The 26,664-nt window shown below is 33.2% G+C and overlaps 2 protein-coding genes across 3 annotated transcripts in view; both read right to left on the bottom strand.

Moving 5' to 3' along the window:
• Nucleotides 1–26,664, bottom strand: part of LOC114327367 (uncharacterized) — a 149,018-nt gene that overhangs the window by 57,460 nt on the left and 64,894 nt on the right. The gene's annotated exons all lie outside the window — the stretch shown is intronic.
• On the bottom strand, nt 5,189–24,971 carry LOC114327368 (arp2/3 complex-activating protein rickA). Its single transcript, XM_028275962.2, has 2 exons — nt 23,584–24,971; nt 5,189–5,429 (listed from the first exon to the last, which is right to left on the bottom strand). Exons 1-2 carry the CDS (start codon nt 24,783–24,785, stop codon nt 5,345–5,347), a joined length of 1,287 nt encoding a protein of 428 aa, XP_028131763.2. The 5' UTR covers nt 24,786–24,971; the 3' UTR covers nt 5,189–5,344.

Raw genomic sequence — 26,664 nt, 5'->3', positions numbered from 1 at the left:
CTTAGTAGGACAAAGACAGAGTATTTGGAATGTTCATTTAAAGATGGAGTTACTACAAATAAAATGGTATCTTTGGATGGTGAACTGATTGTAAAAAGCAATAGTTTTAAGTACCTGGGATCGGTATTACAGAGTAATGGAGAAATAGATGGAGATTCATGCAGTAGAATTAGGGCTGGATGGATGAAGTGGAAGGAAGCGAGTGGTGTGTTGTGTGACAGAATAGTTCCAGTGAAGCTGAAAGGAAAATTCTATAAAACAGCCATAAGACCGGCTATGATGTACGGAACTGAATGTTGGGCAGTGAAAAAGAAAGAGGAACAACGAATGCATGTGGCGGAGATGAGAATGCTTAGATGGATGAGTGAAGTGACAAGAAAGGATAAAATTAAAAATGAGTATATTAGGGGAAGTCTAGGTGTGGCACCAATTGATGCCAAAATGAGAGAGCATAGGTTGAGATGGTTTGGTCATGTTCAACGTCGAGACGTTAATCATCCAATACGAAGAGTAGCTGAAGTGCAGATTCCTGGAAGGAGTAGGAGAGGAAGACCAAAGAAGACGTGGGGGGAGACGATTAGGCAGGATATGTTGGTAAAGGGGATTAATATTGATATGACCCAGGATAGAATTGTGTGGAGAAATGCAATTAGGGAAGCCGACCCGATATATTCTCTTTTCTAGAAACTGTGTCATCCGTCCTCTCAAGATCTATACTAAGTGTAGCTCTCTTTTCTTCTTATAGTAGCTCTCTATCAACTATCTTAAAACAAACAAGGCATCCGTTGTCCTTCTTCCTTCCTGGCAAAAGGCAAAAAGACGGCAGATGGAATAACCAAATGCTAGACTGAAGACACTGGGAAAACCGAAGAGGAAGATCTCAAACACGCTGGTTCTAAATGGATCAGTATAGCTCAGGACAGAGAATCCTGGAAAGAAAAAAGAGAGGTCTACGTTCAAGAATGTGCGAAATAGGCTATAGATAGATCGATGTTTTAGATATTAGCCATGTTTTGAGGTGAAATTCGAAGAACTACTGTACCCTCAGAATGATATCAAGCATTTCCATTGAAGCAGGTATTTTGGGCTTTGGGCTTATCTCTTTTACAAGGAGATATACAGTCTGTTCCAACGAAAATTTGACCCCCCAGAAACTCAGAAACCAAAAGCTTCTTCAAAATTTAAAAAAATATGTCAATATGTTGTATCGAAAGGGGGACTAATTTTCTGGCAAAATTCATGCCCTCAAATGTAACCCCCTACTGCCCCGCAACAACCTCCACTTTTTAGCAATAGCAAGTGTGGTCAAGTGGCACATCATTTGAAAGGTAATTTTTTTTCTACACACTCTATTTTTTTTTTAATTTACATAATAAGTTTGAAGATAATTTTGGACTTAAAACATTTATTATATATTAGTTAAATCCAAAATTATCTTTAAAGTTATTCCGCAAATTAAAAAAAATGGAGGGCTCTGTAGAGAAAAAAAATACCTTTCAAATGATGTGCCACTCGACTACACTTGCTATTAAAAAAACTGGTGGTTGATGCGGGGCAGGGAAAGGGGGACGAATGAAAATTCGTCCCCCTTTCGATACAAATTGACATGGACATGTTTTTTAAATGCTGAAAAATCTCTTGGTTTCTGAGTTAGGTACTGGGAGGGGGATCAAATCTTCGTTGTAACAGTGTATACATAAAAATGGAAGGATTTCCTGAGATTTAAAAATTATTTATTCTTTTTGAAAATATATGGTTATTATTTAGACTTCATTATTACAGATCCAAAAACCTCCACTGGCATTTATTACTCCGAATAAAAGTTGTGGAGCCGTAAACCATAAAACTGCAATTTACACCCAGAAATAAAACTTTATTAAACTTCATAATTATCTTATACCATATAAAGAAGTCACTTACGCTTTTACTGTACGACATTGTCCATAGACCTTCGATGATGACTTTCGTTTGACCTTTTAAATACGCTTCCTAAATCGTGCTAATAGTATTTATTAAGTTTCAGCAAAGAAAATGTTAAATTTTATATAAAATATGTTAGATAGATAAAATTGATGTTTTTATTAAAAAATAAATTATAATTAAAATCCTTTATAAAAGGTGCATTTATATTTAAAAAATACCCTCTCCGGCTACATCACAGAATGTTTTCGGAATAAATATTCAATCATCAGTGTTGCTTACAGGTAATACATGTTTGAGCCATCAAAATATATGGATGAAAACCCTTTAAATGCTCTAAAGTTGTTATAAAGTTACATTTCAAATAATATGTGACGTTTAAACTTTTGGTTGATTTTACATCAGTCAACATAGGGCTCCCCCACACTGTGGGTTGCTGGTCCAGAGGTTTACAATACCGACTCTAAATTACAAATAAATACCAAATTCTTCTTCTTAAAGTACCGTCTCCTCAATGGAGGTTGGCTACTACAATTGCAAACTCTTCTCTGTCTTCAGCTGTTCTTATTATATTTATTTATTAAGCGCAACAGGCCTTGTAGGCCTAGGGCTAAAATGTTTACATTTCTGATTACATAAATAATATAATAAATAACTTAATATAACTTACATAACTTATAAAACTTATACATTTTATTTAATTACACTTCAGTCTTTTTATACACTCCTTCACCACCTCTCTCCATCTCCTCCTGTCCAATGCAAGTTCTTTCCATCTCTCAAAGTTACTTTTCTTCAAATATTCATACACACTGTCCTTCCATCTTTTCCTTGGCCTGCCTTTCCTCCTCTTTTGTATTGGTCTTCGTGAGAGTACCATTTTTGGCATTCGTTTACTTCCCATTCTCTCGATGTGCCCCAAGTATCGTATTCTCTGTGCTTTGATCGTCGTCGTAATCGTTGGCTCTTGATATAGTTCTTCCAATTCTTTATTGGTTCTTCTTCTCCACTGACCATCTATTTTCACACCTCCCTATATTGCTCTTTGCATTTTTCTCTCCCATCTTTCTAAAAGGTCTGTTTCTGACTTTTTGAGCACCCATGTTTCGCATGCGTATGTTACTGTTTGTAGGTCTGATAACAGTCTTATAAATGCTGTTCTTATTAGCTGTTCAAAATTTAGCCCTGTCCATTGTCGGATATTTCTGAGCCACGATAGTCTTTTCAAAAAACAATAAATCCTGTATAAAAGGTATATTTAAAAAACCCTCAAAAGGGCCTTGTCAGACAAAACCAGGTTTTGTCTTGTCATCGTTCCGAGGTTCCCAACCATTTCATTTTCACTTGCCGTCTCACTTCCAACATGTGAACAAGTCATACCTAGATCTCAGATGTTACCTAGGGCAAATTAGATAATATTTTCAACATCCAGGCTTAAGGTAGCATTTTATACCTATGTTTCCTTGACGGACTACTTTTACTGGGCTTTGACCCAGATATTTTTGTATAATACTATCTTGGTGGTTAGCATGTACATTGCACGTAAGCACTGATGATGACTGATAAACCGGTCGAAAACTAGTTATGTGAATCTGATGTGGCCCTTTTGAGGGTTTTTTTAAATATACCTTTTATACAGGATTTATTGTTTTTTGTATCACATGGTATAGAGCCTACTACAGGAAAACTTTTTCCTTGTGGATAGTCTTTTCCTTCCTAGGCCTCTCCTTCACTGCAATATATGCCACTCCTTCAAATACCAAATAGTTGCTACTTAAGACTCCGTATTGTGAGGTTCTACGCTTGTCTGGATCTTGATTCCTCTAATACCTTTTCCAGTACATACTAGGTTGAATAAATTTTTGACAGGGGATCTCCCTGTGTTAATCTTTTATTGACTGTTAACTGATTTGAAAGACTTCTTTATATAACGACTTTATTGACTGTATTACTTAGCGTCATTTTAAATAATTATACCAGTTTCTCTAGTATTCCTTTCATATCATTGCTTTTATTCCTATTCGCTCTCATTGCTAGTAGGTATATTATTGCTTTATATAGTCCGTTTTGTGAGATGGAGTCATAGGTCTGTTTAAAATCAATAAAGAGCATATGTAAACCTAGATTTTGTTCGTAACTGTCCTTTTGTAACAATTTTAGCATAAAAATTTAGTCGGTTGTTGTTCTTCCCTGTCTGAAACCAACCTAGTATTCTCCTATTATCTCTGTTTAGTAGGTTTTTACTCTACTTCTTATGATTTTTGCTATCACCTTATATGCTACTTCTAATAGTGCGAAATTTTCTGTAATTTTCACAGGCAGTTTTATCACCTTCCTTGTGAATTGTGCAGATGAGTGCTGTGTTGCATTGCTCTGGCATCTTTTCGTTTTCCCATATTTTTATGACGAGCTATCTTTTGCTACAGTATAAATACTTCTACTTTTAATATTTCTGCTGGCACTCCAGTTTATCCCGCACATTTATTATATTTTAGGTCTCTTGTTACTTCTATTACCTCATTTTCTCTCGGTGCTTGTGCTCGTTATTGTATTTCTATTTGGCTTTTATCGTTAAATAATTCGTCGAAATACTCTGCCCATCTGTTTAATTTTTCACTGTCACTAACTCAAGGCTGTCAAGTTTCTAACTTCTTTTTTTCAATTTTCTCTTGTTTGTCTACATAATTGTTTAGCTCCTCCCCTTTTGGTTTTATAATGCTCTTTACTTTTTCTGGATTATTTCTATACTAAATTTAAAATCAAGATGCAGTATAAATAAACAAACCAAGACACGTTAAATGCTACTAGGAGGACTCCCGAATCATAAATTGACAATGTATATACATTGTAAACCCTAAATCATGATTCCCAAAGGTTATACATTGTAAATTATGATTCGGGAGTGCTCCTACTAGCATTTTAACGTGTCTGGGTTTGTTTATTTCTACTGCATCTTGAATGTAAATTTAGTATAATATTTTCCATTTTTGCGTTGTTCCTCTGCTCTAGGATTCCTTTACAGTCCTTATATTAAACTAGTGTTCCCTCTTTTCTTTTTTTTCTTTCCCAATGCTAAGGTCTGCCGCTTCCATAATGGCTGTTTGTATTAGTTTCCATTGCTCTTTTAAGTCCTCCGTCGTGATTCTTTTCAATCTCTTGTTTGTTTGTTCCCTTGTTATTTTTGCTACCTCTATATCTTTGAGCTGTTCTAATTGGTATTTTTCCTGTATTTTGCTTTTTTTGATTGTTGAAAAATAACAGAATAAAATTTTATTTTATATTTTATTAAAATATCACTTTACATATTTTTTTAAAAGCTAAAATGTCAATTTATTTGATATACCTATACAAAAAGCAATCACATACACAGAACATAAATAATTTTCACAGAAAATGTCTGAAGGGTAAAGGTAAACGAATACAATCATGTAAGAATGTTCGCTTCTACTGACTCTGTCTCACTTTTGGGAATGGCTCTGCCACATAGTTTGTCAAGTCCTCCTTGTGCTCTAAAAATAATATAGTAATATGTTATTGTATCAAAATAGCAAAAAAAAAATGTAATTAAAATGTTGATAAATACACTTCTATCTTATTTAGTGTGAGGTTCTAAAACGGTTTATAGTTCAAAACAGATTCCAGAAAATTTTCCTGCAATTCTAGATCTATGAAAACACTCTATGATATACCTATGTGAAGATGTTTGAAATTTTGTATACATCAAAATTTTATTGGGATTTTAAGGATATAGCCTGTCATTAAATAGGTGGAGACATATACAATCGTAATCCAAATTACCGATAAGACTTAAGGGAAACTTATAAAGCTGTCGTATTTTGCTCTTTGGCTTTATTTTTATTTCACCATTTATTGTTCTATGGACATATTCTTAGCAGAAAAATTCAGATGTAGTCGAGGAAAGCTGGGCAAAAATTAAGCAAACATCTTCGACCTAGCACTTGGCTAAAGAAACTGTAGATGAAAGTAAGATATGGGATATTCCACGAATATGTCTTGGATTATCGCGACAACGAATATTTTAGTGTGCAACATAAGAATTGCGAAAGCAAATGGCTCTAATAATTGTTCCAATAAACAACAATGTATTTTGCAATTTACTTTCGTTCTTCATAATTTGCACAGTAAAATATTCGTTGTCGAGTTAATCCACAACAGTCGTATGTTCGTTGAATAGGGTATACATAAAAACAAGTCTCTCACAAAGCTAAAAACTCCGTGGTTCTTTACAGAGGTGAAAAAGAAATGCAAGGAAAATAAAAAAGCTTTCCTAAATTATATGCCAAACAAGACACAAAAAGCGTAAGAAGATTACAGAAGAATATCTAAGAAATGAAACATATGCACTTGTAAGAAAAATTAAAATCCACCATATTGGTTTGAACCATAAACACCAGAAATTACCATAAATGAAGAAGTTTCCATAGGCAAGCATGAAGTACAAAAAACATTTAAAAAACTAAAGAATAGAAAAACTGCAGGTGAAGATGGGATACCAAATGAATTGTTCAAATATGGAGAAACGGCAATGACGGATCTACTGAAAGCACTTCTTCTTAAGTGCCTTCTCCATTACTGAAGGTTGGCTATAACTACAGCAAATTGCTCTCTACTTGAAAATTAACAAAATTATACGACACAGTAAAATACCAGAAGAATGGAGACCAACGACCCATGTAATCCTATTAATCAAAAAAGGTGATAAGACACTGCCAGAAAACTATAGTATTTTTACTACAAAAACGTTATTACGTAGGTCAAAATTTTTGACGTAAGAGAACTGTCAAAACATTAGAATGTGACTTTTCATTATTGCCGTATTTATAATAAACATAGCAATAATGAAAAGTCACATTCTAATGTTTTGACAGTTCTCTTACGTCAAAAATTTTGACCTACGTAATAACGTTTTTGTAGTAAAAATACTATATAGAGGTATCCACTTGCTACTTGCTAAATATTTCGTTTCGTTTTAGTTTGTAAAAAATGTGCTGAGGTTTATTTGAAATATACAAAAACGTGAAATATACAAAAAAAAACAATTGCAACACAAATGAAATTATATATGCTAAAAATATGAAATATATGCTTCATTATTAATTTAAATAGGATGTGCATAATAATCCATTTTATACGTCAGCATATGTTATATTTTTACATTTTTTAGTACCATATCGAAAAATCACCGAATGGTACAATGATTTCTATTTTCGTAAATTTATTATAATTATTGTCTTATCGCCTTATGGTCCATTTAATATTCAGTAGTTTTGGCAATCACAACCAACACTTTCGTTTTCGTAGTTTTATTTTTACTTCCTAAAATTTTATATTCAAGTCTTGTTTTATGACTTTTAACGTTTCTTAATTAAGTAGTCTCATTTTGTCGTCATCTGTGTTTTCTTTATTTAGTTCGCACAGAAAAAAAAACCGACAGCATAAAAATTGCTTTGCTTCTTACACTTACAGTTTACCCATTTTCCGTTAGATTTTTAATTTCTTGCTAAACTTTTTGTCGTTTTTTTATTTGGACATAGTTTAAAAAGTTTTAATACTTGTGGAGATTGTGTAGAGCATGCTTGCTTTGTGCTGTATAATACTAATGCTGCAGGAATTTTGTTGCTGGAAGATAGCGACAGATTAGATAGTTATAAATATTTATATTATTGTCAGATTTTCCATTTTTCTGAAAATATAATGAACTTTTCTGGTATTTCAAATCAATTGCCTTATAATATACAGTGATGAGCGCACCGATTACCCGCAAAATAGCGCAAAAGATGGAAAACATTAAATTGCGAGATAAAAAGAAATACCACTAGTAGAGTTGTTAAATTTAGCGACAGTAACATATAAATTGACATTATATTGATTGTTTCCCACCTTTAGACGTATCAGAAGAGTATGTCAACTAAAACTGTCACTGTGACAGTGGCATTTCTCAAAGTCGTCAGATGTGTCTAAAGGCGGGAAGCAATCAATATAATGTCAATCTATAAGTTACTATCGCTAAATTTAGCACCTCCACTAGGTTCATGTCTTTTAATCTCACAACTTAATATGTTTTCCATCTTTTGCGTTATTTTTCCGGTTATTAGTGCGCTCATCCCTGTATATTTTAAGACATACCTATAGAACTGGTAAAAGGTTCAGATCAGGCAATCGAAAAAATTGCAGATATTTTTAATAAACGTCTTATGAATGAACAGCGCACCCAAAATATTGGCAGATATTCATCAGTATATTGAGAATTTTAGCTGGTGTGTTGTCAATACCTGGGGCTTTATTATTCTTCAGTGCTTTAATGGCCCACTATTTTCTGTCTTGTGGGTATGTTAATTCATTACTCTGGTTCTGATCTTCTGTTATCTCCAAATCCGCCAGTGCATGGGCTGTATTTATTTATACTTGCTCTGTAAGCAGACCCTCGAAATAGTTTTTCCAGCCTGCTTTAGTCTCCCTTAGTTGTGTCCATTCATTTTTGTTCGATGTTTTTTGCATCCATTCGTGGACAGCCATTCGCTTGATGTCATCAGTCCATCTTGTTTGAGGCCTGCCTCTACTTCTTTTGCTTCCTATGTGTCCTGCCCAGTTCAATTTTAACATGACAATATTTTAGATTACATCTTTGTTACTTTTGATCGTCTTGTTATTTCTTCATTGGATTTGCGATTGCTGAGCTTAATGTTGAGCATTGTCTGTTCCATATATACCTGAGTCACTTGAAGTTTGTGGAATATGTTGTTGTTATAAGCTCATATTTCAGTTCCATACTACTTAATCGAAAGTTTTCGCCTTTAAAATACTCGCTAAGTTTGATTTAAATACTGTTTGCAGTCTTATTACTTTATCGTCGGAATGTACTAAATAAATATTTCATAATATCATTTGAGCAAAGTAGTGCAAATTGTTTGTATAAAACTGTTTTAAAACATTTATTTAACAAGATAATGAACACGCCAGATGTATACATTAATTGATTCTATAAAAACCATTTCCTCCTTTACCGCAACACTATCATTAAACATTAAACGATTGAATAATACGTTTTTATAAATATTTTGAGACGGTGATAAAGAATGATGTGTTTTACTTTGTAGCTATCACTCAATTTGTGACTTCCTATTTGGCTAGCAATTTTTTTTTGTTTCCTTGTTTAGATTAATTCGATTGATATAATGTCTAATAATAATAATATATTATTACCAAACGATCCATTTTAGTTTTTCTACCTTTAGTATAAAGAAGATGTACTGAGCTCAATATAATCTTTGAAATAGATTAGATTAGATGAACGGGTTTTGCCCGTTAATAAATAAATAAACAATAGAAAGAAAATGAACAAAATAAAAAAAGAAAAACCATTAAAGATGCCCTAAGAAGAAGAAGAAAATGTTTAAGACTCAAAGAAGAAAGCAAACGAAAAAAATAGATAATTAAGCCTATAAATTTTTTCCATGATTAGGATAAAAAATCATAGCTTTTCGGGACAATTTTGTTGGCACCACATTCAAAAATGTTGTTCAATAAGATACATACATTTTTTAAAAGTAGAGATAAATTTTACACAAATAAAATAATTGCTTGCTTAACATGACCTTCATCCTTTAAAAGCAATTTTGCTTCTTCATTGGCGGGTTGTTACATCTTGGCCCTTTCTACTTTTGACGACTCTTGTATCCACCATTCTATTCGGGAATACGTAAATTAGAAAGACTACGCCCAGAATAACCAGTAAATTGGGTCCCAAACTTTGTTATAATTAATACTTCATACATTCTTTTTTCCTATTTTTTGTCCATTCGTTTATACCCTGTATATTACATTTTGTACGTACAACTAGGTAGTTTTGTCGTTGAGAGTAACTTTTATTAAGAAAGAGTCTTAGCTCGAAGAAAATCATAGATGGGTGGTTCGCCAAAATAAGCGGCATATTGTGTAACTCGCTTTTTTCTTAAGTCCTTTACATACTGTGTTTCAAATTGTGTTGCCAAAGTTAAGTTATACAATAGATGAATGTACGCTACTTAACATTAATTTTAAAAAAGTATTTTTACAAGCATTTTATGCAATTTTATAGTCAAAATATCAACTCCGAGGCTGTAACCCACCTTGTTTTTTGATCTGTTTTATAGTATTACACGCTGAAAAGTTACAAAAGTGCAGATTATTTTATCAATAATTAATTAAAAACCCAATGTAATTTAAAAGTGTCAAATTAATAACTTTTATTTTTAAAATTAAACCATAAAAATCTGCTACTAAAAACTGTAACCAACTTTGTGCATCAACACCGAGGCCTCATGAAAATATACGAAAATTTAGGCCAAACTGCACTATACTGTATGGCAGGCAGATTGACAAGAGAGGAACGCTTCCGTCTAACCCAAATTGTGGAAGAAAGTGGATGAACATAATATCGTTAAGCGATAGAAAATTTTTCAAGGTGTCTTAAGCTAAGCGTATGTTTTTATACAGTCAACACCGAAGCCTTCGTAAAAGCTTAATTTTGCTAATTTTTTAATATGTTTTTCTTCTAAGTATGCGGTATAAAGTTTTTTTGACACACGATGAATAAAGCAAAATTATTTTTAATATTTTGTAGAAAGTAGAATTAAAAATGGATGAAATCATCAACACCGAAGCAATCAACTCCGAAGCCCAGTCGTGCCTCGGAGTTGTTGAAAGTGTGTGAGTGGTCATTATTAAACTAAAAAAATACAATAAAAATAAAAATGTATACCATTTTTATTACCATTACCTTTAAAAAAAAAATACAATTTAAATTTAGTCTGATATAGGAAAAGGGTTACTGAATAAGCTCTCAAGATGTTTCGGTCGGTTTGGTAATTATCTTCTTTTTATAGAAAATGGCTCGTATACACTGGAGTACGACGGAAAAATGAAGGCGAAAGCCCCCAAAATCGTTAAATAAAGATTTTATGAAAAAAAGTAATATTTTATGCAGCTATGCTTATTTCTGTGAGAATATACCATTTTGGGTAGTCTTCTCTAATGTTGATAAAAGAGACATCTGTCTATGTAGGCACATTATGTGAAAACATGGAGCTCATGTGTGGAAGCGGATAACAAATCATTATGTTGACATGGAGAAAATGGAGAAAAGACAGAAGAATGTATAGAAAGGAAATGCCAAGATTGTGTTCAAAAGCAGCTTAGATTTTTGAAGTTTAACGAAGACACGGCTACATATTGGAAAGTTTTGCCAACACGAAGGCCGATCTAAATCAACTCCGACACAATTGATATTTTACCCATTTTTCATGTTTTTCTGTAGTAGTTTATATCAAAACGGAAGTGTTTTGTATAGATTTATTACATACCAATTTTTATTTAATTGTTACGATCATAAATTTCAAATAACAGAGAATTACGTCAACACCATGGACAATTAGTCAACTCCGAAGTCACAACATTTCCGTTTTTCGGAAAATATTTAAAAATGATCTCTGCTGGTATCATGGGCAAGCTGAATAGCTCATTTTATAAAAAAATTTTAAAAATGAACTAATTCTAAACCATGTTTTAAATTAAATTTCTCTACCTCGAAATTGCCGTCTATTTTGGCGAATCACCCAGATACAAGATACGGCTGAAACAAGACAACGACAACACATATACGAAACCTAAATTTAAAATAAACGAGAGCTAAAAAAAATCAAAAAAGGTAATGCGGAAACACTAACTATTGAACAAAAATGGAGAAAAATTCAACATGCCCTTGTGTCAGTAGGGAAAGAAACCTTCAAACTATTTGTAGATAAGGAAACTTTGGATGACAGTAGAAATTCTTGAACTTATGGAGAACGAAGAAAACAAACATAAAGCAAAAGACCTGAATAAATACAAAGAAATTCAGAGAAATATAAGAAAGAAAATTCGAGAGGCAAAAGGGTGGTGGCTCTCCGACAGATGAAAGGAAATAGATGATCTAGATAAAAAGTGTGATAGCTTTAAATTACACAGAAAAATGAAAGAAATGACAGGTATTAGAAAAAGCACAAGACCGAATATACTTAAAAATAATGAAAAATTATATTATTACTGATGTGAAGAAGAAATTGTGTCACTGGACCAATTACATCCAACAATTATTTAATGATGAAATAGAAGAACTGTCATTAGAAACCGGAGGGGATACTGGACCTCCAATATTACGAGAAGTCCTGTATGGCATCCAAAACACAAAAGAAGGCAAAGCTACTGGACCAGATGATGCCCCCATCGAATTATTAAAACTCATTGATGAAGATGTTATTGATGTAATGATTGAACTCTTTAATCTAATATATCAGACTGCCACAATCTCCAGACAATGGGTACAATTGATCTTTGTAACAATTTCCAAAAAATCAAGTACAACATCCAGCTCAAATCACAGAATGAGTCACACTCTTAAAAAACAGTTTTGAAAATAATACACCGCAGAATTGTCAAAACTCTTGAATGTGAAATAAGTGACACAAAATTTGGAATTAAAAATGGTGTGGGCAGAAGAGATGCTTTATTCGGCTTGAACGTGCTGGCCCAGAGATACATTGATATGAATCAGGACATTTACTTAATAGTCCAGAAAGCCACTGCGCATCCGCTAGGAAAAATATTCTAATTCGGATTTTTTGCACAATCTTACTCAAAAAGGACCCCTTTTAACAAATTTGCATGTTGCCAGGACCAAAAGTTGGTAAAAAATTTTTTAAACGTTTTTTTTTTTGTTTTTTTCCTAAAATTATTTTTTTTGCATGGAACAAAATTATTTTAAGTTTTTTGGATCATTCCAAACAGAAAAAGTTTTTAGTGACTTTTCTCTAAAGTTGATAGTTTTTGACATATAAGCGATTAAAAATTAAAAATTGCGAAATCGGCCATTTTTAACCCTCAAAAACTATGTGAAAAACTGAAAATTTGAATGTTACCAAGGTAGGTAGATATTCTTTAAACATCGATTGATGAAATCCCGAAGAGTTTTTTGCAATACAATATCAAAAACCCCTTTATTTTTTAATTGCCAATCAAGCGTGCGCGACACTATTTTCCACCGTTCATGTGTGTACAGTATGGTGCAAATGAAAGGAATAAATTCGTTATTTCGTAAACCGGTGACTTTAAGGAAAAATCCCAAAACAGGTCGGTTTTTATTTTTAAGTTATGATATTGTGCCATATATAGTACACTAGTGACGTCATCCATCTGGGCGTGATGACGTAATCGATGATTTTTTTAAATAAAAATACGGGTCGTATGCTGGCTCATTTGAAAGGTTCTTCAATTCTCTATTCAGTAATATAAACATGTACATAATTATTTATACAGGGTGTCCAAAAAATTTTTATTAAATTAAATCATTTGGCAAATTGACAAAAAAATTAAATTATTGGACACCCTGTATAAATAATTATATAAATGTTTATATTACTGAATAGAGAATTGAACAACTTTTCAAATGAGCTAGCATACGACCCCTATTCTCATTTAAAAAAATCATCGATTACGTCATCACGCCCAGATGGATGACGTCACTAGTATACCATATATGTCACAATATCGTAACTTAAAAATAAAAATCGACCTGTTTCGGAATTTTTCCTTAAAGTCGCCGGTTTACGAAATAACGAATTTATTCCTTTCATTTGCACCATACTGCAACGGTGGAAAATAGTGTCGCGCACGCTTGATTGGCAATTAAAAAACAAAGGGGTTTTTGATATTGTATTGCAAAAAACTCTTCGGGATGTCATCAACCGATGTTTAAAGAATATCTATCTAACTTGGCAACATTCAAATTTTCAGTTTTTCACATAGTTTTTGAGGGTTAAAAATGGCCGATTTCGCAATTTTTCAATTTTTAATCGCTTATATGTCAAAAACTATCAACTTTAGAGAAAAGTCACTAAAGATCTTTTCTATTTGGAATGATCCAAAAAACCTAAAAAAAAATGTTCCATGCAAAAAAATAATTTTAGGAAAAAAACAAAAAAAAACGTTTAAAAAATTTTTGACCAACTTTTGGTCCTGGCAACATGCAAATTTGTTAAAAGGGGTCCTTTTTGAGTAAGATTGTGCAAAAAATCCGAATTAGAATATTTTTCCTAGAGGATGCGCAGTGGCTTTCTGGACTATAAGTTTTGTAGACTCTAAAGAGGCATTTGATAAAATTCTCAGATTCAACAGTTTTGAAAAACTTCTTCATATATCAATGGAGAAGTTTTGAATATCTTACGTTTTGCAGACGATATAGTAATAATGACGGATAACACCCATGATTTACATAAAGCAGTGGAACCCCTTAATGAATGCTGTCATGGATACGGACTGAAGATTAATTTGAAGAAAACGAAATGATCATGACTCATCACTAAATAAGCAAATGCATGCATCCAATTGATTATTGAAGATACTGTAGGTAGTTGCGAATAATTTTTAGTCAGATTCATAACTGATGACAAGAATATTTAAGTCGTTTTCATTGGAAGATACTTAGGATGAGGACGATTACATAAATATTTATATAAACAATTAGTATAAATATATTCTAAAAATATTAACTTTTGATTTAAGAAATCAAGAAGAAAGTTTAATATAAAGAAGAATCTTCAACATCATCAACATATTTTGTTAACAAATTACTATTTTATACAAAACATCTGGTCCACATTGTGCAATTCGATGCACGATCAATTTATAATCTTCTTTTTGTATAATTCTTTAGATAAGACTTGTTAGAAATTCAAACATTCCAAAATGCCAAACGCATTAGCATTTTTAAATTGATGGATAAACCTCTGGGAAATGATAGATACATACTTTTGGTATTCAAAATATTTGGGTTAGAAATTAAATGGTGAAAATCCGTTACAGCAGCCTCTTTGACTTGTTTTTATATTCGAAATCGATAAAAGAATGCTACACTAAAAGAAACTGTTTGGTCCGGCTTGTTTGGTCAAGAGATAACCTCAAAATCAGCATAAGAAGGGCTTGGCTTTGGCCTCGAGAACAAAACAGAATTTCTTGGTGTAGTTTAATGAAATTTAAGAAGTCAAGACGGTTCACATGAATATGTTGTAGGGATACAGAACAAACCTAAAATAAACTCTATACAAGTTTATGCTCCAACTGTGGACAAACCAGAGGGCTATATCGAAACTTTCTACGAAGACATACACATTATTTTAAAATCGATTAAAACGCAGGATGTTACTAGGAAACTAGGAGACTTTAACGCAAGGTTTGGGGAAAAAAAAGTAGAAATATGGGAAGATAGGCCTATCTTCCCAGAGATAGGCTTATCTTCCTTAACTGCCACAGAGAAGACTATACAAGTTGAAGTCACCAGCAGATCAAGAAGAGAGAATTATAAGAAACCAAATAGACTATGTATTAGTTAGACAAAGATACAGGAACGCAATTACATCAGCAAAAACATATCCGAGCGGCGACGTAGGATCAGATCATAACCCAATCGTGACCAAATTAGGCTCAAAGTGAAAATAATAGAACGAAGAACAAGAGATGCACAAATTGATACAAGAAATTATGTACAGTCGGAAAAATGAAAGATTACCCATGAACGATCATATCAATGACTTATTTTGTATTTGCTGTCTTTTTCTATAAATAACAAACGTTTGTTATAGATAATAAGTGATTGATATGATCGTTCATGGGTAACCGAACCCACTCATAAATCAATAATCGATTAATGAATGTTAAAAAACAAAATCTGCAAAAGAGTGAAACAGATACAAAATGGATATTAATAAAGACAGAAATAGATCAAAGTCAAAAAGAAATTCTGACATCAACCAGATATAAAAAGAAACAATGGACGACAGGGGAAATTTTGGAAGAAAGACGTCAACATAAAAACAAAGATAATCAGATGTAAAAAAGTGGACAAACCAATAAAACACAAAATTAAGCAAGGCGAAAGAAGAATGATTAAATTAAAAGAACAATGTGCAGAAACCGAAGAATTCCAGAAAAGACAAGATTTTTAAGTTTAACTCACAACAATAGAAAAAGAAAACCAGGAATACTGAAAGATACACATGGAAACATTTTCCACCTTTTTTGACTCATTTTTTTACTCTCCACCTTTTGCGTCATCCCTAAAAATACAAACGCTAAAGACTGCAATGAATACAGAACAATAGCATTAATAAATCATATTCTTAAATTATTCTTGAAAATAATACATGGTCGTATAAATTTAATAAAAACACAAAGAAGGAATACATAATGATAGTCAGTTTAAGTTAAGGAACGGACTAGGAACCAAAGAGGCGTTATTTGCTTTTAATGTGATGGGTCAAATATGCATAGTAGATTTATGAATGTGGATGTGCAAGTTTGTTACGTTGATTTTGAAAAATCCTTTAACAAAGTAGGACATGAAAAATTAGGTCAAATTACAAATCTTTACTGGAATTAAAGAGCACAAATTGTAATAGATAAAGAACCCAGTTCAGAAATTAAAATTAGGAGAAGAGTTAGGCAAGGATGTATTATGTTTCCATTCTTATTCAATGTATATAGTGAATCAATTTTTGATGAAGAAGAAAGTGAATGAATAATAATTAAGGAAGCTTGGAAGCCCCAATCTTCTTCAAAAAGAAGTAGAAGGTAGAACGATGAAGGGCATTATCATAAGGGTTTGTTCACTATGGAGAGCAATGGATTGTATCCTCGCTCCGGCCCTTGCTCCCTGGTATTTATATTCGCGAATTCTCGCATTTAAAATAAATACATTATTTTAAATGCGAGAATTCACGAATATAACGAATATAAATACCAGGGAGCAAGGGTCGGAGCGAGGATACAATCCATTGCTCTCCGTAGTGAGCACGACTTAAGAGACTCATGAACTGCATTACTGGGATTGAATCAAGTATGTATTGTATAGGTATACCAAAAACCCTATTTTACAAACAATAAAAAACGAACTAAAAACATTCCGATCATTAGGAAAGGAAGCGGCTTTCATTTGGGCACCTTTTCATACAATTATATAAGGCATAAGTGAATGAAAAAGCAGATCATCTGGCAAACAAAAGTCGAATGAGCTCATACCACATTGCAGAGTTGGAAGCATATCCTTAGACTTACACCAATCTAAAGAATTTGGTTAAAATCCACTGTACCAATTTATGGCAAAATCAGTGGCAAAATTTAGGTACAAAATTAAATTTAATCTGCTCAAAAATAATAGTAGGGGAGCAAAGTATGCTAAATGTGCAGTCACTCGAGCGTTATGGGGACCTATTGGGTTGTGAGGAGTAGGTCCTAAAACCAAAAAAAGTTAAGTTAAGTTTTCCATTTTAGTGGGGACTTTCCATTTTTAATTTAATTTTCCATTTCCAACAATCGTTTTTTTAGATTATAGCGCCATCTATCCATAATTCGAAAAAATGTTTCGAATAAAAATTACTTATTTTTACGTAAGAAATCCAAATCTGCAATAAAAAATGGGGGCACCCATTTAAGATTTTAAAGTAACCCCTCACCCCACCTTCGTGGGGGGTCGTGTTTAGTGCCATTCGATAGATTTTTTAAAAATATTGAATAAGTGTATTTTACAGTTTTTCGATTTGATGTTCATTTCGCGAAATATCGCGGGATTCGTATTTAAAATATTAAATTTACCCCCCACCCCTCTCCGTGGGAAGTCTTGTTTGGTATCATTCGATAGATTTTTAAAAAATATTGAAACATATTTTTTAGTTTTTCGATATGTCATTCATTTCGCGAAATATTCGCTTTTTTCTTGTGAAACTTTGGGACTCATCCATTTCCTTACGCCCCGCCCAAATCGTCAGATTTTTGAAATATACACTCTCTTGCATGTACTTAACTACCTTATCTTAATCTGACAATTTCGAATTTTTTTAAGGAGAGATTATTTTTTCGGGCCCCCTTACCGAACTCCCCTGTGTTAAGAGCCAATATATGGTAGAGGTACATCTTCAGAGTACCAGGTTTCTCCCCATATGATAATCTGACGCGCTCTGTTAATGTAAGCTCCCGAACTAATGTAATATTCAAGATATAAAGAAAAAGAAGAATTAAGTTTTAAGGTTATGTTCATTATTGGAAGTTCCGTTACACAAATGTTACACATGTTTTAATTAATATTTTCAGTTTTCTCAGGCTAATTGTTTAATAAACTTTTTACTAATCGACAGGAGAGTTATTTTATTTATCAGGTTATGGCTGCCCAGACACGTTATTGTGAGATTTGAGAACTAGCCTGTTCTTCGCGCCGGTAAAAAGATTAGTTGTTTCGCGTTCAAGTCGTGAGTGGCCCCCGTGTTTATTTTGTGCTACGTTCAAGTCGTACAATTACAAAATAAACATTTAGTGAAGTGCAAAAATGGCCTCAGCTGTGAAAATTGATTCTGGTAATATCACCAAGTTTGATGGCTCAAATTTTCAACTATGGAAATTCAGTGTAACCATTTTGTTTAAAGCAGAGAAGCTGCTTTCAATTGTGAATGGAACAGTTACAGAACCAGCAGTCCAAACTAGCAGTGAGTGGAAAGAATGGGATGAGAAAAATTCAAAGGCACAGGTAATTTTATTATCTACTATATGTCAAGATCAAATACAACATTTGATAAATTGTGAAAATGCTTCTGAAATGTGGTCAAGACTGATCACAATACATGAACAAAAGACAGAAATATCTAGAGAGTTACTATGGCAAAAATTTTATGAATATAAAATGCATGATAATGCAAAAGTTGCAGAGCATATATCAACAATTGAGCTATTAGTTAGACAGTTAAAAGATGTTAAAGAAACTATTAGTAATAGTGCTGTTTGTTCCAAAGTAATTAATAGTTTACCTCCTAGATTTAATGCCTTTCGTACAGCCTGGGACTCTGTAGCTAGTAATCAGCAAACGTTTGAAAATTTAGCAGCAAGATTGCTTAAAGAAGAAACTAGAATGAATAATGATGACTCTGAAATATCCCGTCTTGCTTTACAAGTAGAGGCTTTACAAAGTAAACTGGAAGTCACCAGTAAAAAGAAAACAAATATACAGGACTTAAAGAAGAATACCACCTGTAATTATTGTAAACGCAAGGGACACTGGGTCAGAGAGTGTAGAAAGAGAATACATGATTCTAAAAATCAAGATAAAAATAAGTCATCAGAAAGTAATCAAAGTTCAGCTTATATATGCGATATTTCTTCCATGTACTTGTCAACCTCCAGCGCAAATAAAAGTGAGTGGATATGTGACTCAGGAGCAAGCCTACACATGACTGGTGAAAAATTGTTGTTTTCAAAATTAGAATCTCTATCCGAACCTACGTTTGTTAGAATAGCAAACGACAAGCTGATTCCTGCAGAAGGTAAGGGTGTTATTGAGATACAGGCATTTGTAGAAGGTGAGTGGTATGATCGTACTATAAATAATGTCCTATACATTCCTGAACTTAGTCACAGCTTATTTTCAGTGGGAGCTATGACAGATAAAAACTTTACCTATCATTCTCATAAAAACAGGTGTCAATTTCTAGAGCCAAATGGAAACATTTCATGTGTTGGAGTACGTAGAGATAATCTGTGGGTCATGCAATTTAGAGTTAAGCCTATTGCAGAATGTAATTTAGCTTGCAAAACATCAATAAAGTTATGGCATGATCGCCTAGGGCATATCAACTTCACCACAATTAAGAAAACAGCTAATTTGGTAGACAACATGAGAGTTGACGACAAAGAAGAATTTTTCTGTGAGACATGCCAGTATGGGAAGCAGTCAAGAAAATCCCATAAAAGTCTTACAAGAAGCAGATCAGACAAACCAGGTGAATTTATTCACACGGATGTATGCGGGCCAGTAAACATTTCTTCTCCAAGTGGATCAAAATATTTTGTTTTATTTAAAGATGATTGTAGCGGTTACTGCAGTGTTTATTTTCTAAAGCACAAGTCAGATGTTCTCAACAAGTTTAAAGATTTTAAAATACTGATTGAAAAACAAACTGGCAATAAGATTAAGGTTTTAAGAAGCGACCAAGGTAAAGGAGAATATATCAATAGTGACTTTCAGGATTTTATCAGGAAGAATGGTATATTACATGAATGTTCAGCTCCTTATACACCTCAACAAAATGGCCGCAGTGAGAGGCAGTTAAGGACAATTGTTGAAAGTGCGAGGACTATGCTTATCAACAAAAATGTGTCACAAGAATTGTGGACCGAAGCTGTAAATACTGCTGTATATGTTCTTAATCGAACGGCTTCAAGTCAAGTACAAAACATGACTCCATATGAAAAATGGTTTGGGCGAAAACCAGATCTAAAGCACATCAGAGTTTTTGGCAGTACAGCTTACATGTTGATACCATCACAGTTTCGTAAGAAGTTTGATTCAAAATCAAGAAAATTATTGTTCGTTGGATATGATGGATATTCATCAAATTATAGACTGTGGGATTGTGAGAAGAGAAGAATTGAAGTGAGCTGCAATGTAAATTTTGATGAAAACGAAACAATTAAAAATAAGAAGGAAAACTTTAGATTAAAATTTGAACTCCTAGATGATAATGAAGAAAGAGACTATGATGATATGTACGATATTCAAGAAAGTGACAATGAAGAGAGTTTAGACATGTCACAAGGTAGTAGGTCTCAAGCAACAGATCATGATGATGAGGATTTTGATTGTAATCTGTTCTATGATGCGAATGATGATCATGTAAATGATAGACAGCTACGTAACAGAAATACACTGTCTAAGCCGGACTATTATGGTGTAGCAAACTACTGTGACATACTTGAACCCATAAGTTATGAAAGTGCAAGAAAGTGTGAGGACTCTAGCAAGTGGCAACAAGCAATGGAAGAAGAAATAGACGCCCTCAAGTTTAATAACACATGGGACTTAGTAAAATTGCCTGATGGTGCAAAAGTGATAGACAATAAGTGGGTTTATCGTGTTAAGACTGACTCAGATGGTAATCCTGTTCGTTATAAAGCACGTCTGGTTGCACGCGGTTTTATGCAAGAACGTGGGATAGACTATGAAGACACTTTCGCGCCGGTTGTGCGGTATGACTCAGTGCGGATTTTGTTATCGTTAGCAGTGGAAAAGGATCTTAGACTTGCTAACTTTGATGTACAGACTGCATTCCTGTATGGTGATCTACCAGAGTGTGTGTATATGAAGCAGCCAACTGGTTTTGAAAGTAAGAAGTCACACAACTTAGTGTGTAAATTGAATAAAAGCTTATATGGACTTAAGCAATCACCACGATGCTGGAACCAGAAGTTTGTATCTTTTCTTAATAAATTTGACTTTAGACAATTAAAAAGTGATCAATGTGTTTTTGTTGGTAATTTTGCAAATTCTGAAACTTATTTAGCAATTTATGTTGATGATGGACTTGTCATGTCAAAATCAGAAAGTGCTATTAATGAACTTCTAGAATCTTTAAAGCAAATATTTAAAATAACTGTAAATTTAAATAATAAATTACATTTTGTTGGACTTGAGATTGAACAAGATCTTAGTGCAGGTACAATTGCTATTCATCAACATAATTATATAGAAAAACTTCTTGTTAAATTTAATATGACTAATGCTAACCCATTAAAGATTCCTGCAGAGCCTAGTGTACCTTTGTCTAAAGGAAATATTTTAAATTGTAATAAATCTTTGCCATATCGTGAGGCTGTTGGTTCACTAATATTTCTAGCAACCACCAGTCGCCCAGATATTACATTTGCAGTTAATCAGGTAAGCAGATTCTTTAATGCTTGGAGTGATGAACATTGGAAAGCAGTAAAACGAATTTTTAGATATCTGAAATATACTGCTCATTATAAAATTGTGTACAGAAAAACTACACAAATCAAGGTAATAGGCTACACTGATGCAGACTATGCTGGCTGTCTGGATACAAGAAAATCTACTAGTGGATATGTATTTATACTAGGCAATGGTCCTATTACCTGGAAGAGTCAAAAACAGAACGTAGTGGCACAATCAACGACAGAGGCCGAATATGTGTCCTTGGCTTTTGGTGTTAGAGAAGCTTTATGGCTTAGAAATTTTTTAAAGGAGATTGGAATTGATGTCTCACCTGTCAACATCTTTGTTGATAATCAATCTGCCATTAAGCTAACACAGGCACAACAATTTCATAGCAGAACAAAGCATATTGATATTAAGGTTCACTTTGTTCGAGATGAGTGTGAAAACAAGAACATATGTGTAAGCTATGTCAATACAAGTAATCAGTTAGCGGACTTGTTCACTAAAGCATTGTCAAAGACAGTTTTTAACAATTTATTGAATAAGTTAAATTTGTCAATTTAAACTTTGTATTTGTTAATGTGTTAGGTCTTTGTTTTAGCATTTGTTGTCAAATCTTGAATAAGTGGGAGTGTTAATGTAAGCTCCCGAACTAATGTAATATTCAAGATATAAAGAAAAAGAAGAATTAAGTTTTAAGGTTATGTTCATTATTGGAAGTTCCGTTACACAAATGTTACACATGTTTTAATTAATATTTTCAGTTTTCTCAGGCTAATTGTTTAATAAACTTTTTACTAATCGACAGGAGAGTTATTTTATTTATCACGCTCGAGTAACTGCAAAAATCCCCGCTTAGGCTCCCCTACCATAAATGCTGTCCTATATAATCTTTCAAACAGAAGAAACTAATTTATTATTAACCCTCTAAGAATTGACCATACTACCTTAACACACAAATACTTAATAACAAAAGAATCACTACTTTATTTAAAAGGCATATAAGTTATATAATTCTTTTTATGGAATATTTCTTGCAAAAGAAACAAACAAAGAAAATATTTAGCTCAAAGAGATGGGAACTAAAACAGTGCCTCCACACGGTGCTCTGAGGAGGGTAACGTTAAAGCCGAAATAGGTATAAGCACATAGTGGATGCCCTATTCTGTAATCAAATCTGAATCGTCTTTACTTTACAAAAAAATATTATTAACAGAAAAAAATATAAAAAAAAGAAATGAAGATTGAAATAAAAAATATTCATTGAGCGAAATATATGCACAATAATTTAATTTTGTACGTTACGTTTAATTAACGAAAAACTAATTAAGGGGTAGGAGAAAAATCTTGGTCCAATGCTATTTAAATGCATTTATATTTTTCGAATCCTGAGAAAACTGATAAATATTTTTGAAAAATTTAAACAGAAAATGCAAGATTACATTATTACCGAGGGCCGAAAGTCCCTTAGAAGAAACAAAAAGTTTTTTTAGAATGAAATATTTGAAATTAAAAATCACACTAAATTTTCTCTTTTTTTTCAACCCTGTATGTAACTTATTAAAATAAACGTTATAGAAGTTTTTAGGGACTTTCGGCCCTCGGTAAGAACGTAATCTTTCATTCCGCGTTTAAATTTTTCACAAATACTTTTACTTTTTATTTAATCGAGAACTCTTCTACCTTTCGGTGTGAGTTTCACAAATACTTATTAGTTTTTTCAAGATTCGAAAAAGAAATGAATGCATTTAAATAGCATTGGACCAAGATTTTGCGCCTACCTCCTTAACCAACATATCAATACATACTGATGCGTTTATGTCTTAAAATTAATAAAAAAGTAAAAATTAAAGACTTACGCAATGCTGTTGATGATACTATCCAGTCCATTTCCCTTTTTCACCCTATTCTTCGGTAAAGTCGCCAAATAATCATTGGCTTTATCGTGGTATGCTCCATACATCCCTTGCAATGCACCATAAACCAGTTTCTTCACCCTGGGATCATTCCTGTCTAAACTGCCATCATTGGCATGGTTTGGTGTTCTAGGAAGAGTTTTATTGCCCGTTCTTGGTAGAGTACTGTAACCATTGGACACTGGGGCTTTTGGTACTTGGTGGAAAGTTTTTGGACTAGAGTTGGACACTTTAGGACTGGTAACAACAGGTCTTGGTGGTAAATTTGCTGGAGGAAGAGGTGGTGGTGGAGGAGGAGGAATTGCACTATTGGATACGGGGATTTCTACTTTAATTATACTTTCCTGAGCATCCACTGTTATTGGTTCAATAGGAACTTCACTACAAACTTCTTCTTGGCTATGTTTAACAGGAACAGTCGAATTGTTGTTGATGGTATGTTCAAGTTGACTGCTGAATTTAGCGACATCTATTTTTCCAGGTGGTGGAGAAACACTGTCATTAATTTTGGGGCTGTTCTGTAGTTCTTGTTTCCTTATTTCGATGAAAGTTTGGTTGGGCTTTTTTGTTGCTGCTTGCACCTTTTTAGGAAACTTTTCGATGTGGTTGACTTTGTTTATTTTAGTTATAACTTTTTTGTTTTCGTCGTGGTTTTCTTCGAAGATTTTTGTCTTTTCTGTAATGCTGGAGCTTCTCTTCAATATATGCGTCTGTGTCTTGTTATTATGGACACTAGTGTTGCAGAATTTTTGTGATAATTCGCCGACAGATATTTTGATTTGTTCGCCATCAGTCTCGTCTAGTTTTGGTTTCGGCAAAGTGACTTGAATCTGGCTGTTGTTTGTATTTTTCGTGTTGTTGATCTGTATGAACACTTCAGTCTTGACATTTTTTGGCGCTTCTTCTTTCTTGATAAACGCTGGCTGAACCGGTTGGAATTTCTTTGTGTTGTAGTCTTTGAGATACTCGTTGAAGCTTTTCGTCGGCATTTCGTTGAGTTCGTTCAAGTCGCTAACAGAAGAATTCAGCGACGAATTGGTATCACTCTCGCTTTTTTTGCCATTTTTATAGTTTCCTAGAAAATTCACGTAATCCTTGTACTGGTGTTTCTTTTCTTTGTCGAGAACGACTGTGACCGACGTCATTTTTCTGCAAACAACGGACACTGGTTCACTGGCACTTAAAAAAAAACGACTGGTCACTGGGTAACTTACGAAATAGCCGTCTACTCCCGCTATGGCTTTGGTATTTCTTTTCTGTCTCGGCCGAGGCACTGGAGTGTGGTATCTACATAAAACCAAACTGCTGGAGTCGGTGGATGGATGATATCATCTCCACAGGGAGGGGATATAGGTAAAATGTTGTGTATCAATATATGCGATATGAGCTTGTTTTGTTTTATTGTTGATAGCATGGGCGTGCTTCAAGTACATATTAGGGGTATTGATTTATAGCGGGATATTTAAAAAACGGTTAAGTCTATGTAGAAGAGGTAACAAATATTTTAATTATAAATTAAACAATATTTCTGCAAATATTCTTCTCTTCGGATAGCATGTGAATGGTGAAAATCTAGAAAACCGGAAAAAATTTTCCAACTTTTTTTGGACTGGTCAATAAAGCGAAAAAATGCTTTTTAATGAATTTTGTTACGGAAACTAAAAAAATACAAAAATACCTTTAAAAAATAGAAAAACTTCATGAAAAAATCGGAATTTACAACAAAAAGGGTTATAAAAATATAGAACTGCTTAAAAAATAATACGAAATCTAGTGATATAAATGCAAATACCAATATTTATGCTGTTAAACCATGACAAAATATTGCTACATTTATAATTGCTTTTTACGAAGTGAAAATGTAAAATTTGTAAAGTAAGTTATCAATCGAAGTAGAACAGAAAACGACAATAAATATCGTTCCCATACCACCAGATTGACAACAGGTGAAATACTTTCTTTGGTTACAACCTCCCGAGATTTTTAAAATTTATAAATCAAACAGACATGCCGAGGAAATTAAGATAAGAGAATTTTAAATAATTCACAACTCATCTACTCAGCGTGGTAAAAGCTCCAACAAGGAAGATTCCTGAATACTTAAACAAAAGAGTAAATGAATTAAAAATGTATAAACATTCTCAATTTCTTTGCAATACGAAAATGCAGCAGCTGCATAATACTCTGATTAAATCGGAGAGTGCAGGAAGAGTCTAAGAGTCTTACTAGAGTCTAAGACTAGAGTCTTCCTAGAGTCTAAGACTCTTAGACTCTTCCTGCACTCTCCGATTTAATCAGAGTATTATGCAGCTGCTGCATTTTCGTATTGCAAAGAAATTGAGAACGTTTATACATTTGTAAAATTTGTATTTAAAATATTATAGAAATTTAAAATAATAGGTATCAGGATCTACAAAATGCTTTGAATGATTACCAATTTTGGTGAATCAATCCTTCATGGTTCAAGCAATCATAGGATTGCTAACAAACTCTATAACTTGTTGTCCCAGGAAGAATCCATTCCATATTTAGTCAAAGCAAATTGTCGGTATCATTAAACATCATCAGTGCCTAACGAAGATCTATTACACATTACACCTGACCCAACAAAAGCGTGTAGAAAATGAAAAATAAAGTCCAGAAAGTAGATAGGTCACACACTCCGAAAAAATAGTTCCAGTATTGCAAAGTGGAATCCCCAAAGGAAAAAGAAAAAGAGGTCGCCCAGCACAAACTTGGAGAAGATCCATCATGAACAAGATAAGAGGTCAAGGAAAATCTTGGAATGAGGTGAAGGCCTTAGCTAAAAATAGAACCCGATGGCGCGTTTTCACTGTAGCTCTTATATACAGAGCGTTTACTTTGTAATTATGTATAGGACATTGAAGAGAGCGCTAAAATCGGCAACATTGCTTACTATTCCACTATAGTATCGATGTTTAATCGGTAATGGGCAGATTCAAACAAATAATTTCAGTTTAGAATTTACTCATTAACAAGGAGTAGGTAACATAATACGATTTT

The sequence above is a fragment of the Diabrotica virgifera genome, chromosome 7 (assembly GCF_917563875.1).
Source record: "Diabrotica virgifera virgifera chromosome 7, PGI_DIABVI_V3a".
In the NCBI taxonomy this organism is placed as follows: Eukaryota; Metazoa; Arthropoda; class Insecta; order Coleoptera; family Chrysomelidae; genus Diabrotica; species Diabrotica virgifera.
This window is presented reverse-complemented; position numbering and strand designations above follow the sequence as displayed.